Source organism: Lissotriton helveticus, chromosome 3_2 (genome assembly GCF_964261635.1).
Source record: "Lissotriton helveticus chromosome 3_2, aLisHel1.1, whole genome shotgun sequence".
Lineage (NCBI taxonomy): Eukaryota > Metazoa > Chordata > Amphibia > Caudata > Salamandridae > Lissotriton > Lissotriton helveticus.
Window position 1 is genome coordinate 98,003,762 of NC_136062.1, and position 16,906 is coordinate 98,020,667.

At 44.6% G+C, this 16,906-nt stretch overlaps 1 protein-coding gene across 1 annotated transcript in view; it reads right to left on the minus strand.

Annotated features, from left to right (window-relative positions):
- The window catches only part of WDR72 (WD repeat domain 72), a 1,209,089-nt gene that overhangs the window by 309,917 nt on the left and 882,266 nt on the right, over positions 1-16,906 (minus strand). The window contains exon 18 of the mRNA XM_078684855.1: positions 6,208-6,391. Within this exon, the coding sequence (XP_078540981.1) occupies positions 6,208-6,391 (184 nt within the window). The remainder of the gene's footprint in view (positions 1-6,207; positions 6,392-16,906) is intronic.

Here is a 16,906-nt window from a genome sequence, read left to right on the forward strand (position 1 = left end):
ACTTGCTGTGTTTACGTTAAGCGCTTTGCAGGGCCTCCCGGTTTGCTTCCAGAAACCTGCGCTTTGGCACTCGCTTCGCGTACCAGTTCGCTAACGTAGCACGTCATATGACGTATCACGCGACAACGTGAAACGTCATGCGGACGGGAGGCGTCACGATGTTGTTTTCTAACGCGGCACTTGCGGTAAAGAAACGTTTACCGGCTCGCGGTCTATTTCGCGGCATCAAGGTCAGCTAACGGGAAGCTTCCCGATTCGCGAAGCGGGAACGAAGAAAAAAAAATATTTAAAAAAAAAATTATTCATAAACATATAAAATATATTTTTGGATTTAAAGAAGAATACATTTTACAGCTACAGATATTAGCTGTTAAAAAACCAATGAAATTCACAGAAAAAACCATAGGTTATAGACCATATATAGTTAGGAATTAGCATTTACAAAACCTTGAAAATTCACTGAAAAAACCATAGGTTATAGACCATATATAGTTAGGAATTAGCATTTAGAAAACCTTATTTTACTCACACAAAACCATTGAAATTCCATATATAGTTAGTTGCACTAACTATATATCGCGCACCCGCAATCCACTGCTGATGATGTCACATATTACATCATTCATGACATGGTCAGTGACATCACTGATGACATCACTGATGACATCTCAAATGACATCACTGATGACAACATCCAGTGACTGTATGTTTCTGTAAAGTTAAAATATGTCTTAGATATTGAAGAATGAGTGGATGTATAAGTGTCTGGATGAAGGATTTAGTAGGTGCGTGACTGACTGTATGAGTGAGTGATTAAATGTGTCTCACTGAATGCATGGGTTAGTGACTAAACTGTCTTAATTTGTGCATCATTATGTCTGTTGTGATGTAAACTGCTGCATGTGTTGATCATTAGCTATACGAGAGGCTATATGTGTTATTAATTGGTTGCCCAAGTATTTCTATGGGAGATTGAGTTTGTGTGGGGGTGGCTGGGAGGTGTGTGACTCTGTGCATAGATGTGTGAGCAGTTGATTCACTAGGTGTATGAGTTCAAGAGTGCATGTGGAAAAAGCTACATGGGCGGTTGACTGTGTGCATGAGTGTATTGATGAGTGAATGGATATCTCAATGCTACATGTCATAGTAAGTACATATGTAAAACACAGTACATGTGAGAGTTGGCATATATAAATAACTGTGCATGAGAGCCACTGAATGTGTGAGTGGCTGTATGGATCATTGTGAACTTGTATCAGGGATTGTATAAGAGAGTAAATATGTGTTAGTATATGTTTGAATAAGTAAGGTGTGTATAACTGTATAGTTGAGGAAATGGAGGTGAGATTGTTTCTTTGCATGACTGACTAGGTGTGTGAGTAACTCCATGGATGAGTGACAGTGTGTGAGTGTCTGTATACACTGAGTGTATCTAAGGTTATATTAGAGTCTGAAGAGGTTTATCGTATTAGCACAAGAATGATGTCAAATGAGATGTCATCAGTGATGTCATCAGTGATGTCCTTTGAGATGTCATCAGTGATGTCATCAGTGATGTCACTGACCATGTCATGAATGATGTAATATGTGACATCATCAGCAGTGGATTGCGGGTGCGCGATATATAGTTAGTGCAACTAACTATATATGGAATTTCAATGGTTTTTTGTGAGTAAAATAAGGTTTTCTAAATGCTAATTCCTAACTATATATGGTCTATAACCTATGGTTTTTTCAGTGAATTTTCAAGGTTTTGTAAATGCTAATTCCTAACTATATATGGTCTATAACCTATGGTTTTTTCTGTGAATATATATATATATATATATATATATATATATATATATATATATATATATATATATATATATATATATATAATACTCCTCCGAATACTCGGACACTCGTATTCTGGGGAAACAGACTTACTGATAAGGCTTCCCTAATGGGTATCGGCTGTATCCTTGGTCACCCATGAGGAAAAATATTATTTTAAAACTTTGTATATGGTGTAGGAGCGTGTTTTAACTATACCCTTTGCGATGGTAGACATAGCATCCTAACTTTGAGGAAGCAAAGTTTCCATTTTCATAGCTGTGTCTGGAGCCGCAGTGGCCTAATACATCCACATTAGAAATTTGTGTTTACCCTCACTCATGCTTACAGGTTTGAATGCCAGAAGTCCAACCCGCCTTGAATTCTTTTGTGGTTGATAAAATGAGTACCGTTCAGTTGGGAAACAATAAATAACTGTTATTTAGGGACAAGCTGTCCCAAGTAGGCTGCGTACGCTTCACTAGGGCACGTGGTATTTTGATTGCTTATGGCTCAATATCTAACCTAATAATACAAAATGTCAGACTGTAGGAAATTGGAAAACCTGCTTCCCCTTACTCTTAGAGCCGCATATGGGGCAGCTAGAAGCATCGAGGGGCAGTGCACACTTTTTGTAGCTGGCATGCAGAGCTCTTTTTAAAACCCTGACCAGTCCTGCACTCCGCAAACCAGGCTAAGTTTAGAATTTTTTCAGTTAAATTCAGGCGCATTAAATCTTTTGCTCCAAAAAATATCCAAAATGTCCTCCATCATGTCAGGGAAGGATCGATGATGCTAAGGAGCCAAATACATGCTGAAAATAGCAATCACTATTAAACTGTTACAAACAGAAAAAGAGGCACCGTTTTATATTTGTTTACATATGGTGCAAGGGTCTGAAACTATTTGTTGTGGTATACTGCTGCACAACTTTAGACCATCTGTTATATGTATGTGTCAGAATCCTCGCTAAGAGGCCACTGCAGCTTGCTACTGACAGCCCAGCCACTTACAGCACGAACACAACACCTAACAATCGCACTACGACAAGTGTGACATTTCAGACTATTCCAGGCACCCAAAACTGAAGAAGGACTACGGCCGGGCAGAGAGATAAACGGTTGAGGGGGGGTCTGAGGGGAAAAAATTATTATAGACCTACTGGTACCTAGTCCCCCAACTAGACACTAAAACACACGGAAGGTACAGAAGGTCTCAGAAATACAGAGGGAGAGAAAAGAAAATAGCAAATCTCTCTATTGGGACCTAATAGTGTCCTCTTTACATGCCCAGAATACACAGTTAATCTGGAAACAACCAAGAAAACAAAAACAAGAGAAGATGCACAAGGAGAGGAAAAAGATACCCATCAGCCCACTCATAAGTGGAATCTCGTCATCTGGGTATATGTTGGTAAATGGTGTCCTCTAGGCTGTTAGCACAAGGACTCTGTGTTCGGAAAAACAATCTGCACAATCACAGCTGCATCCAAGGAATGTCATCATTCAATCCTTCTGTGTCACTATGAAGTTTGAAAACCCACTTCTGCTCTTTCCTCAATAGGTGAGCCGTGCTGCCTGTTTTCTGCGTCTCTGAGCACTATGAGACGCAGAAAACAGGCAACACGGCTCACCACTCACTTCTTGGACAAGAGACATAGTCCAGATGAACTGAGATGGTTGGTTCTAGAACAACCTTACATACCTAGTCACGTCACGGATGTTTCACTTTTCCTATTGAGGAAAGAACAGAAGTGGGTTTTCAAACTTCATAGTGACACAGAAGGATTGAATGATGACATTCCTTGGATGCAGCTGTGATTGTGCAGATTGTTTTTCCGAACACAGAGTCCTTGTGCTAACAGCCTTTGGCATAAGGGTCACCTCCACTGAGCTCTAACACCCTCGCTGGGTAGGGTTCCCCTTCTCATGTTCTATATATATTGAATATATGTAGCCAGTGTCTATATCAGTTTAAGCCCCTGGTACTATCCGACTGGAAGTTGGCAAACGGCTAAATTAGCGCGCGACCTCTAAACATTGCCCTCTAGCAGTATAAATAAATAAACACACCTAGCTCTTCTTATGGCTCTTCTTTGGATAGAATACAACACACCATCTTACTGCCTTACGATTTGACTGGTGCGCATATGCGCGTGAGCTATGTCTCACGGTCGGCCTGTTAATGTGGCTGAGGCTTATCAGTGTTGGTCACGGTTGGCTGCCTGTGAGCCGATTCCCATTGGCCTACACATGAGCCAATCAAATTTTGAAACAAAGGAGTTTCCTTTCAGGTCCACTGCAGGCTTATCAGTGTAGGTCACGTTTGGCTGCCTGTGAGCCGATTCCCATTGGCCTACACATGAGCCAATCAAATTTTGAAACAAAGGAGTTTCCTTTCAGGTCCACTGCAGGCTTATCAGTGTAGGTCACGGTTGGCTGCCTGTGAGCCGATTCCCATTGGCCTACACATGAGCCAATCAAATTTTGAAACAAAGGAGTTTCCTTTCAGGTCCACTGCAGGCTTATCAGTGTAGGTCACGGTTGGCTGCCTGTGAGCCGATTCCCATTGGCCTACACATGAGCCAATCAAATTTTGAAACAAAGGAGTTTCCTTTCAGGTCCACTGCAGGCTTATCAGTGTAGGTCACGGTTGGCTGCCTGTGAGCCGATTCCCATTGGCCTACACATGAGCCAATCAAATTTTGAAACAAAGGAATTTCCTTTCAGGTCCACTGCAGGCTTATCAGTGTAGGTCACGGTTGGCTGCCTGTGAGCCGATTCCCATTGGCCTACACATGAGCCAATCAAATTTTGAAACAAAGGAGTTTCCTTTCAGGTCCACTGCAGTGTATTTAACATCGCGTGTGACCATCAGTCGTCGCCTCCCCCTCGGCTCAGTTTTCACTCCGAGGCAACGACGGAGAGGTCAGTGGTGGTGGTACAGTCAATAGCATTATTGCTTTGGTCTTTGGTCTTTGAGTACTAGGTGGAAAGCACAGGAGTAGGTGCCTCTATTCCCAGTGACTGCGGCTGGCTACCTGGGCCTTTGTACTTTATAGGTCTACAGGTTTGTGCAAGCAGTGCAGTCAGTGAGGCTTTGTGGTATACTTTCCTGATGCAAGAGGAAACCAGTCTGGCCATTGTGTCACCATGTGTGTCTCTGATTTATGTGTTTTGAATCCAGTTTTTCTTGTCTGTAGATTGTGTTTCTACTACCACTGGTTATAACTTTCTAAGTGTTCTGTTTATTTCCAGTGCGTGGCCTCCCTTTCTTCCTGAGCAGTGGCCAGGTGAGGTGAGGTTTTCTCTCCCCACAATAAGGGTGAGTGTCTTTCAAGTGTTCATAGCCATATTATAAAGACCATAGAAACGAGAGTTTGCAGTCTGTGCACTTTATTTTTGTTGACATAATTTGTCCATGTCTCTGTTTCTGTCTTTTGTATTGTGTCTATGCAGGAGAAGATACACTCTTTTCAGTTTGGAAAGCAGATGTAGATCCCACTTTCACATCACTTAAGTAAGTGTTGCAGTAGCACCATAGGTCCTGACGAAAGCCCTTGAGGCTGAAACATGTTGACCGAATAACAACATTGGTGGGTAGCAATTCCTTACATGCTATCAGCATACTGTTTTTAACCATACCACTTTGATGGTCAGCCCTAATAAAGTATTTCATGACATCATCGTAGGTATTTTTAGAATCACTTGGATTATTTTCCTTTTCTTCTTCTTTTTCTTTGAGCACTGCAACCTCAACCCCTCCCGCTCATATACTGTCATCTGTTGGTGAAATGTTCTGGGTCCATCACTAGGCAGTCCTATGGATTGTTTCCAAGGCAGACCCTAGAGGACACCATTTACCAACATATACCCAGATGACGAGATTCCACTTATGAGTGGGCTGATGGGTATCTTTTTCCTCTCCTTGTGCATCTTCTCTTGTTTTTGTTTTCTTGGTTGTTTCCAGATTAACTGTGTATTCCGGGCATGTAAAGAGGACACTATTAGGTCCCAATAGAGAGATTTGCTATTTTCTTTTCTCTCCCTCTGTATTTCTGAGACCTTCTGTACCTTCCGTGTGTTTTAGTGAAGGACTACGGCCACCGGTCAGCTCGGAATTCCTGCCCGGCATCAATTCTACATCATAATTGGTGAGCCACCGCTGTTAATTCAATAGCTTTTTAATTTTCTCACAAAAGTATTCTTTGAATTATATAAATCTCTCAGTTGAATTGAGTTTGACAATGACATTTCAAGCTCTATGTGAATTGTGCACGTGCACTGTACACGGTTTTCAAATAAAGTGCTCAACAGCTAATCTGAAACTAATCACATAACCTCTGAAACTGGGCTACTGTAGTGATTTACAATATCTGTATGTTTCACTTACCTTGTATAGGAGCGCTCAGGTCACATGGCAGCTCCTCTTTTTGTACCGTTTTTGACAGCATCTGCCCATCACTACCCTCTTTGTCAATGCTCTGGACTGGTGGGGTGTTGGTAGAGACAATTCGCAAGGTTTCCACATGTCTTTGAACTTCTCCAAAAAGAACTGCTTGTATCGCCTCAGCCACCTAATAGGAGGAAGATTTGTGCTTATCACGAGGGTACAGATTTTTGTTCACATAAAGCTTGCACATTTTTTTTTGTAAAAACAGTAAGGGTCATATGTATCAAGTAAAATTGCATTCGCGTTTGCGAATGCATTTTTGCCAAATGGTATGTATTAAGGCAAAATAAGGAATCGCAAAATGTGCGATTCCTTATTTTGCAATGGCATTTAAGGAATCACAAATTTTGCGATTCCTTAAATGCAATGTAAGAAGCACCAAAAAAGTGCAATTTGCCTTAAGGAATCGCAAATTACCACCAACTTCAAGTTGGTGGTAATTTGCGATTTGTTTGAAAAAGGCACTTTTTTTGCATTTTTCAAAGTGCAATGTGAAGCACATACATGCCCTTAGAGCATGTATGTGTGCCACATGTGCACCCATGCTTATTTCAGGGGTGCATCAGGGTGTCTTTTTTACACCCCTGCACCCTTGAAATTATTCTCAATTTGCGATTCTCAAATTGCGAATCGCAAATTGAGAATAACTTCTCATTCATTCCTATGGGCCTCTTGGCCCATAGAAATGAACGGGAAAGTATTCCTTAAATGCGATTCTCAATTTGCTAATCCCAATTAAGGAATATTAAGAAATCGCAAAAAAATTGCGATTTTTTACATACATCCATATTTGCAATTCTCAAATAGTGATTTCTAAACAATTGCTATTTGAGAATCGCAAATCAGGATGTTGATACATATTGCCCTAAATGTTAAGCATTATTATTAATATTACGTTTGTCTAGGTTTGACACATATGAGTATTTAAATACCATCACCTACACCAGTGATGTCATTTGAGATGTCATCAGTGATGTCACTGACCATGTCATGAATGATCTAATATGTGACATCATCAGCAGTGGATTGCGGGTGCGCGAAATATAGTTAGTACAACTAACTATATAGGAGCAATTTCAATGGTTTTGTATGAGTAAAGTGTCCAGCTAACTATAACACCACTAAAACTTATAGTTTTTTGAGTGAATTTCAAAGGTTTTTTAAAAGCTAATTCCTAACTATATAACTCCTGAAACCTATGGTTTTTTCAGTGAATATATATATATATATATATATATATATATATATATATATATATATATATTTATATATATGTTTCCGTCTGTTGCCCTGCTGTTGAGGACTCACTCCACTGCAAGTGGGTTTCACAATGATTTATTAAAAGAAAAGCGGCATTTCACTCCGACTTAATTAGTCCTTTGCCTAACGCGTTTTCAAGCTCTTAGCTTCTTCATCAGAGGCAGCAAGAGCATCCAAAAAATGCCTGCAGGCCACAGTCTTCTGCGTGTTTTCATTTTATTGGCCTCCGGTGTGCCCCTCCCATTGAGCTGTAATTTCAATATATATATATGTGGCACAGTGGCCAGAGCTGCCGAGTTAGGGGTTGGGGATCTAGGTTTAAGTGTCGGTGCCTGTGCAACTTCCTCTTATTCTGGGCAAATCACTTAATCTTTAACTAACTAACTAACTTTAACTAAAGATATAGATTTCTAAATGAAGAACTTAAGGATGTCATAATTAAGGTCAATGTTTTTGTAAATGTATTCTACATAACGATAGAAGTTTTCATATGAATAACAATCGAAGATTGATCACAACAGTTCTTATATTCAGGCATATTTACCAATAGATTTAACGTTTGACCTGTATCACAAAGGCAGCAATGATTCAAACCATCACGAACATACAGGGTTCCCAATAGGACAATGGTTTGTTTTATGTAAAAATACTCCTTTGCACCTAAATATTATTGAGAGCCTTCTACGATCACACCATTTGTCCAGTTAATGCAGTGGTACCAGGCAGTGTTTTAAGCCTGTGGAGAATAAACGCCCTTTGCTGCCACATTTACCTTCCTTCACAGACCCTGTAAACTATATAGCTGAAGGCCTACTTCTGTCCTCTCTTGTTTAGTGAGAAGTATATAAAGATCCTCCAGACACCAAAAGTATTATAGATATTATGCTTTATTCAAGTAGGACTTGACACCCCAGCCTGCTGGCCTCACCTACAACCAGGCTCCGGTATAACCGCCCAGTAAATCAAATACATACATTATACTGTAAGGCTTAGTAACTGCAAAGTTCCAACAGTGTGACATCACATTACAATGTTGAAGCAAGAGCTCATAGAAAACACATTACAATTGCTAAAGTAACATAGCAAATATACAAAACAGAATACCACACATCTGCATTCCGATAACAACACATCAAACCTAGAGCAATAAACATCATAAATAATACATCACTAATACTGTCCAAAATCATCCAAATATTTCGGCTTGACACGTGGCCTTGTACTCTTTTCTCACTCCATTGCGTCTTTACAACCTTTTTTGTTAAGCTGTGCATCCCTTTTTACAAAAACATCAGAAGAAGAATTAGAAAGTTTAGCAACCCTGTTTAAATTCCAGACCCTATGATCTTCTGTTCTGATGGCATTCTTAAATACTTTAATGACCTTCATGGGCTGCAGGAACTTATATCCCCCAGGGACATGACCCTTGCGAGGACTACGAATCTTAACTAAGTCCCCAACCCTCACAACCGTTTTTTTAAACAGCCTTCCTTCTGTCAAACATTTCTTTATTCATGCACATTTTTTTTCTTCCTTTTCAATGCGTTTCTTGTCACCTTCCTCAAACATGGGATCAGAAGATTCCTTAGCTATCCACAAAGGGCATAACATGGTGGAGGGTTTTCGGTTGCAAAATAGCTCAAAAGGGGTCCTCCCCGTCGTTGAATCGTGGATCCAATCTGTAACTTTTCACCTTGTTTTTAACTACAGAATACCAACACTTGTGATTAGATAAAGCTCTTTGAGTACCCGGTTAAACCTCTGGACTACTTCATTGGTCTCTGGATAGTAATTAGAGTACCTTTTTTGTACAATGCCGCTGTCATTTAAGAACTTAAACATTTCTTTGGAGGTGAATTGAACACCATTATCGGAACGTCGTTTTGAGGGAAATCTTTTCTTTCAAATACATTATTAGGAAATGGTATATCTTTAGTTTCTACTGAGTTTGTAATCATTACCTCAGGCCACCTAGAATAAAGATCAAGAAGCAAAATGATATACTTAGTGTGCTTTATGGGGCCCAAAACGTCAAGAACCTCTTCCTAAGCTTCCTTGGGAAGTAACCTTAAAGTCATCGGTTGAACACAAGGTTTCTAAATCTTATCACATCTGCTGCATTCATCGCATTCTCAAATAACCCTCTCCACCAACGAGTCCATCCCAGGCCACCTGTAGGTCTGTCTAAGATGCTCTCTAGTTTTGGAGATCCCTGGATGCCCATTGTGAGCAAACTCTAATCGTTGTGACCTTAAAGAGGTTGAAGGAATCAATCTGGTACTCCTCATTAAAATAAAATGTAGACAAGCTAGCTCCTTTCTTACCCAAAAGAAATCACTGAGCTCCTCGTGTACTTTTGTGTGTTTGTCCCAATTTCCTGCAATACCGTCAAGTACAGATTTGAGCGTAACATCTTTAGCAAGTTCATCCTCCCACACAACCTCTTGATCACGCTCTCATTGACTAGGCACACAGCATACTCATCAAATTCATCACTCTCTTCTTCAAATGCCTCATCCTTGGAGGTATTAATGTCCGCCAAGCGAAAGCAGCAATCAGCCAAGTTGTTTTTTGCACTTGGAACATACACAACAGCAAAATCAAACTCTTGGAGAGCCACCACCCATTTCCTTATCCTATACGAAATATTGTCTAGACACTTTTTAAAAAGATCTCCCTCAATGGTTTGTGGTCAGTTTTAACAGTGAAATTGCACCCCCAAAAGAACTTCCAGTGGTTCCTTATTGCCCAGAAAATGCCTACGGCCTCTTTCTCCACTACAGAATAGTTGAGTTCATCTCCTCTTGGACTTCTAGACAGGATCAGTTTGGTGATTTTGTAGCATGACTGCACCTAAAGCTGCGGAACTGGCATCTGTCATTAGGACAATGTCGTGACCCGGTTCAAAAACGCTCAAACAGGAGGCTTTGGATAACATTTGTTTGACAAAAACAAATTCTTTTTCACATTCGGCATTCCAATCGAAAGTTACTCTCTTTTTTTGAAGAAGCCTCATGTTTTGTGTGCAAAATTGGGTATAAATTTAGCATAATAGTCATTAATTCCCAAGAACTTGACAACATGATCCTTATGGCTAGGGCTGGCCATATTGTTAATGGTATTAACTATCTCCTTCTTGTCCCAAATAATCAATTTCAGTAAGACTAAATTTGCATTTTCTTTGCTTTCAGCGTAAGACCATTGGCTTCCAAAATTGTTCTTCTTTGTTGCAACCAAAGACAAGTATGTCATCTTGAGAAATCTTTGTCCCTTTGACATCCATCATCCTATAAAACACTGCAGCAGCAGATATTAACCCAAAAGGCATTCTGAGGAACTTAAAAGTTCCAAATGGTGTTATAAATGCCGTTAAATCTTGAGAGTCTGAGTGCAACTTCACCTGGTGATACGGAGAAGCCAAGTCCAAAGAGGAGAAGAAATTGGCTCCCACTAAAAGAGACAACATCTCTGAGATGTTAGAGAGGGGATAATCGCTGCCTGGCGCACTTGCCATAGACCTTTGGAGAACAGTCTGGACCACCTTGACTGCAGTCAACATACTTGAACCCTTACTGTGGGGTTTCTTGTAGGAATACTGTGGATTACAAATGAATTTTATTTGGGATCATTTGGTTGACTTAACCTTCTTAGCCCTGATGAAGTTCCTCTGTCAGGAACAAAACACGTTGGCTGATGTCTAACTGCATTTTTTACAAAGAAGAATAAAATATATTTAAAGGACTTTCTTTCTGAGCTTGTAGACTTCTTTTCCTTGGTGCACCTTCCTTTATCGATAAAACTTCTCTTCTGTATTCCAGTGGAGCCCAACTGCGGCGGGCTTCGGAAGTGATTCGAACAGGACTTTTACTTCTGTCTAAAAAGCATAGAGGTGCTGAACAAGGGGTCAGCCGCAGTTCGGAGTTTGTTGTAAAGCCTGGATTCTTCCTTGCTTCTAAGTGCCATAACGACTGGTGACAACCACTCTGAAGCTTCAACTTCAGAAATAATACAGCACTCAACAGATTGTCTAATTCTATTTTCATATTCTCCTTCACCTTAATGGAAACACCTCTTACTTTGCTGATAACAGGTACTGCATTTTACATTATTTTCCCTATCAAACAACCCAATCTCTCATTAAAAACCAAGGGTAATTCTTTTTCAAAAGGGACTAGAATATCTAACTCGATTTGAATTAAAGTCACATGTTTGTCATTACATTTAATTTTCTATTCCAACTCCAGCCCACGTAACAGTAGGGATGGTTTTGGAATAGAAAATCAAACTATTCCTTAAGCAAGAGCGCCATCCAGCGCAAGTCGTAGTAATGACTTGCGTTGTAATGGCAGCGTCGTAAAGGACACGCGGTGTAAACACCACGTTGTAAAAGATGTTTCCCTTCTCTCTCTACTGTCTCTCTCCACTGTCTCACTCTCTCTCCACTCTCTCTCTCCACTCTCTCTCTCCACTCTCTCTCTCTCTCCACTCTCTCTCTCCACTCACTTTCTCTCCTCTCTCTCACTTTCTCTCCACTCCACTCCACTCTCTCTCCACTCTCTCCCCACTCTCTCCCCACTCTCTCTCTCCACTCTCTCTCTCCACTCTCTCTCTCCACTCTCTCTCTCCACTCTCTCTCCACTCTCTTTCCACTCTCTCCACACTATCTCTCTCCACTCTCTCTATCTCCACTCTCCACTCTCTCCACTCTCTCTCTCCACTCTCTCTCCACTGTCTCTTTCCACTGTCTCTCTCTCTCTCTCCACTCTCTCTCTCTCTCCACTGTCTCTCTCTCTCTCTCTCCACTCTCTCTCTCTCTCTCTCTCTCCACCTGCGTTGTAAAGGTGTTTCCCCTCTCTCTCTACTGTCTCTCTCCACTGTCTCACTCTCTCTCCACTCTCTCAACACTCTCTCTCCTCTCTCTCTCTCTCCTCTCACTCTCCCTCTCCACTCTCCCTCTCCACTCTCCCTCTCCACTCTCCCTCTCCACTCTCTCTCTCCACTCTCTCTCCACTCTCTCTCCACTCTCTCTCCACTCTCTCTCCACTCTCTCTCCACTCTCTCTCTCCACTCTCTCTCTCTCTCTCCACTCACTCTCTCTCTCCACTCACTCTCTCTCTCCACTCTCCACTCTCCACTCTCTCTCCACTCTCTCTCCACTCTCTCTCTCCACTCGCTCTCTCTCTCTCTCTCTCTCCACTCACTCTCTCTCTCCACTCACTCTCTCTCTCCACTCTCCACTCTCCCGTTCTCGCTCCCTCCCCTCTCTCTACATTTCCACTTTTGCTGCACCATCACCTGCTCTCGGGGTCTGTTGGGAGCTCTCTCGCTCCACTCTCTCCCTCCACTCTCTCTCTCTCTCTCTCTCTCTCTCTCTCTCTCTCTCTCTCTCTCCACTGTCTCTCTCTCTCCACTATCTCCACTCTCTCTCTCTCTCTCTTTCTTTCCACTCTCTCCCTCCACTCTCTCTCTCTCTCTCCACTCTCTCTCTCCCCACTCTCTCTCTCCACTCTCTCTCTCCCCACTCTCTCTCTCCACTCTCTCTTTCTACTCTCTCTCTCTCCACTCTCTCTCTCTCCACTCTCTCTCTCTCCACTCTCTCTCTCTCTCCACTCTCTCTCTCTCCACTCTCTCTCTCTCTCCACTCTCTCCACTCTCTCCACTCTCTCCACTATCTCCACTCTCTCCACTCTCTCTCTCCACTCTCTCTCTCCACTCTCTCTCTCCACTCTCTCTCTCCACTCTCTCTCTCCACTCTCTCTCTCCACTCTCTCCACACTCTCTCTCTCCACTCTCTCCACACTCTCTCTCTCCACTCTCTCCACTCTCTCCACTCTCTCCACACTCTCCACACTCTCGCTCTCCACACTCTCGCTCTCCACACTCTCGCTCTCCACACTCTCGCTCTCCACACTCTCGCTCTCCACACTCTCGCTCTCCACACTCTCGCTCTCCACACTCTCGCTCTCCACACTCTCGCTCTCCACACTCTCGCTCTCCACTCTCTCCACTCTCTCTACTCTCCACTCTCTCCACTCTCTCTACTCTCCACTCTCTCCACTCTCTCTACTCTCCACTCTCTCTACTCTCCACTCTCTCCACTCTCTCTCTCTCTCTCTTTCTTTCCACTCTCTCCCTCCACTCTCTCTCTCTCTCTCCACTCTCTCTCTCTCTCCACTCTCTCTCTCTCTCCACTCTCTCTCTCTCCACTCTCTCTACTCTCTCCACTCCCTCCACTCCCTCCACTCTCTCCACTCTCTCCACTCTCTCCACTCTCTCCACTCTCTCCACTCTCTCCACTCTCTCTCTCCACTCTCTCTCTCCACTCTCTCTCTCCACTCTCTCCACACTCTCTCTCTCCACTCTCTCCACACTCTCTCTCTCCACTCTCTCCACTCTCTCCACTCTCTCCACACTCTCGCTCTCCACACTCTCGCTCTCCACACTCTCGCTCTCCACACTCTCGCTCTCCACACTCTCGCTCTCCACACTCTCGCTCTCCACACTCTCGCTCTCCACTCTCTCCACTCTCTCTACTCTCCACACTCTCCACTCTCTCCACTCTCTCTACTCTCCACTCTCTCTACTCTCTCTACTCTCCACTCTCTCTACTCTCCACTCTCTCCACTCTCTCTCTCTCTCTCTTTCTTTCCACTCTCTCCCTCCACTCTCTCTCTCTCTCTCCACTCTCTCCCTCCACTCTCTCTCTCTCTCCACTCTCTCTCTCCACTCTCTCTCCACTCTCTCTCTCCACTCTCTCTCTCTCCACTCTCTCCCTCCACTCTCTCTCTCTCTCCACTCTCTCTCTCCACTCTCTCTACTCTCCACTCTCTCCACTCTCTCTACTCTCCACTCTTTCCACTCTCTCCCTCCACTCTCTCTCTCCCTCCACTCTCTGTCTCCCTCCACTCTCTGTCTCCCTCCACTCTCTCTCTCTCTCTCCACTCTCCACTCTCTCTCTCTCCACTCTCTCTCTCTCCACTCTCTCCACTATCTCCACTCTCTCTTTCTCTCTCCACTCTCTCCCTCCACTCTCTCTCTCTCTCCACTCTCTCTCTCCACTCTCTCTCCACTCTCTCTCCACTCTCTCCCTCCACTCTCTCTCTCTCTCCACTCTCTCCCTCCACTCTCTCACTCCACTCTCTCACTCCACTCTCTCACTCCACTCTCTCCCTCCACTCTCTCCCTCCACTCTCTCCCTCCACTCTCTCCCTCCACTCTCTCCCTCCACTCTCTCTCCACTCTCTCTCTCCACACTCTCTCTCCACACTCTCTCTCCACACTCTCTCTCCACACTCTCTCTCCACACTCTCTCCCTCCACTCTCTCGCTCTCCACACTCTCGCTCTCCACACTCTCGCTCTCCACACTCTCGCTCTCCACACTCTCGCTCTCCACACTCTCGCTCTCCACACTCTCGCTCTCCACACTCTCGCTCTCCACACTCTCGCTCTCCACACTCTCGCTCTCCACACTCTCGCTCTCCACACTCTCGCTCTCCACACTCTCGCTCTCCACACTCTCGCTCTCCACACTCTCGCTCTCCACACTCTCGCTCTCCACACTCTCGCTCTCCACACTCTCGCTCTCCACACTCTCGCTCTCCACACTCTCGCTCTCCACACTCTCGCTCTCCACACTCTCGCTCTCCACACTCTCGCTCTCCACACTCTCGCTCTCCACACTCTCGCTCTCCACACTCTCGCTCTCCACACTCTCGCTCTCCACACTCTCGCTCTCCACACTCTCGCTCTCCACACTCTCGCTCTCCACACTCTCGCTCTCCACACTCTCGCTCTCCACACTCTCGCTCTCCACACTCTCGCTCTCCACACTCTCGCTCTCCACACTCTCGCTCTCCACACTCTCGCTCTCCACACTCTCGCTCTCCACACTCTCGCTCTCCACACTCTCGCTCTCCACACTCTCGCTCTCCACACTCTCGCTCTCCACACTCTCGCTCTCCACACTCTCGCTCTCCACACTCTCGCTCTCCACACTCTCGCTCTCCACACTCTCGCTCTCCACACTCTCGCTCTCCACACTCTCGCTATCCACACTCTCGCTATCCACACTCTCGCTATCCACACTCTCTCTCTCCACTCTCTCTCTCCACTCTCTCTCTCCACTCTCTCTCTCTCCACTCTCTCTCTCTCCACTCTCTCTCTCTCCACTCTCTCTCTCTCCACTCTCTCTCTCTCCACTCTCTCTCTCTCCACTCTCTCTCTCTCCACTCTCTCTCCACTCTCTCTCTCTCTCCACTCTCTCTCTCTCTCCGCTCTCTCTCTCTCCCCGCTCTCTCTCTCCCGTTCTGGCACCCTCCCCTCTCTCTACATTTCCACTTTTGCTGCACCATCACCTGCTCTCGGGGTCTGTTACGAGCTCTTCTGGAGCAGGGAGGGAGGTGGAGGGGGCTTCCTAAGTACAGCTCTGCCCCGAGCATGGCTCGATTTATCACTGGTGTGGTAAAGACAGATATTAGCCGCTCTCGGGCTATTATCAGTATTCTTCCACGCTAACCATATTGTCTTTATTTCAGAGAGAGGGGAGACGATTTCCGCTGTAATATTTTCAGTGTTGGAGCCGAAGGACTCACTAGCGCGGGGCAGAGAGGGGCCGCTATCTATAAACCGCTGTTCTGCCGCGCCAGTAATGAGTGGAACATTATCAGACGCAATGAGCAAGATGAGAGCTCATCTTTCTAAGGTACCAGTGCATTCCAAGCACGTCGGACCCCACCATGATGCCCTCCCTCCCTGATACCAGACAGTCCAAATTACCAATACCAACCCGCCAGATCCACCCAGACTTCGACGGTCCTCGCCCCCCCACCCACCCAACCATGAACCACTCCTCCTGCCTACTAGGCTCGGACCGTCGGATCGGATGCAGACTCACCTGACCTGGCCTGCAGCTCAGAGTTAGGCTCCAGCGCCCACGCCTCAGGGGCCCTGTCCAGGGCCCGTGCAACAATTTATTAAGAGGAGGATCAGTGCTCAGCTAAGCTGCTGAAGCTCGGCAGGGGCCCAGGCATGCATGCCTTGCTGGCGCACTACCATTTAATTTATTAAAGAGGATGGGCGTGCTGTGCGCATAGCGCACCATTAAAATCATAATCGATGCATGTGTAAGTCAAATGAGGGGGCCAGCCCGGGGCCCCCTGGAGCGCATGGCGCCCCCGCAACGCGAGGCTGTGGGGGCCTGTGTTACGCCCCTGCGCTGGTTCACTTCTCCTACAGAGAACTAACGTAAAGGCTTACTTTTTCCAACATCTGTATGAGGCACTCCAAAGCGTGTAGGTCAAAGATGTCCATTCTTTCCCGGATTAGATTAATTTGCCTGTGTGTAAACATCTGTACCAAAACTCGAACCTGTTATTCGCA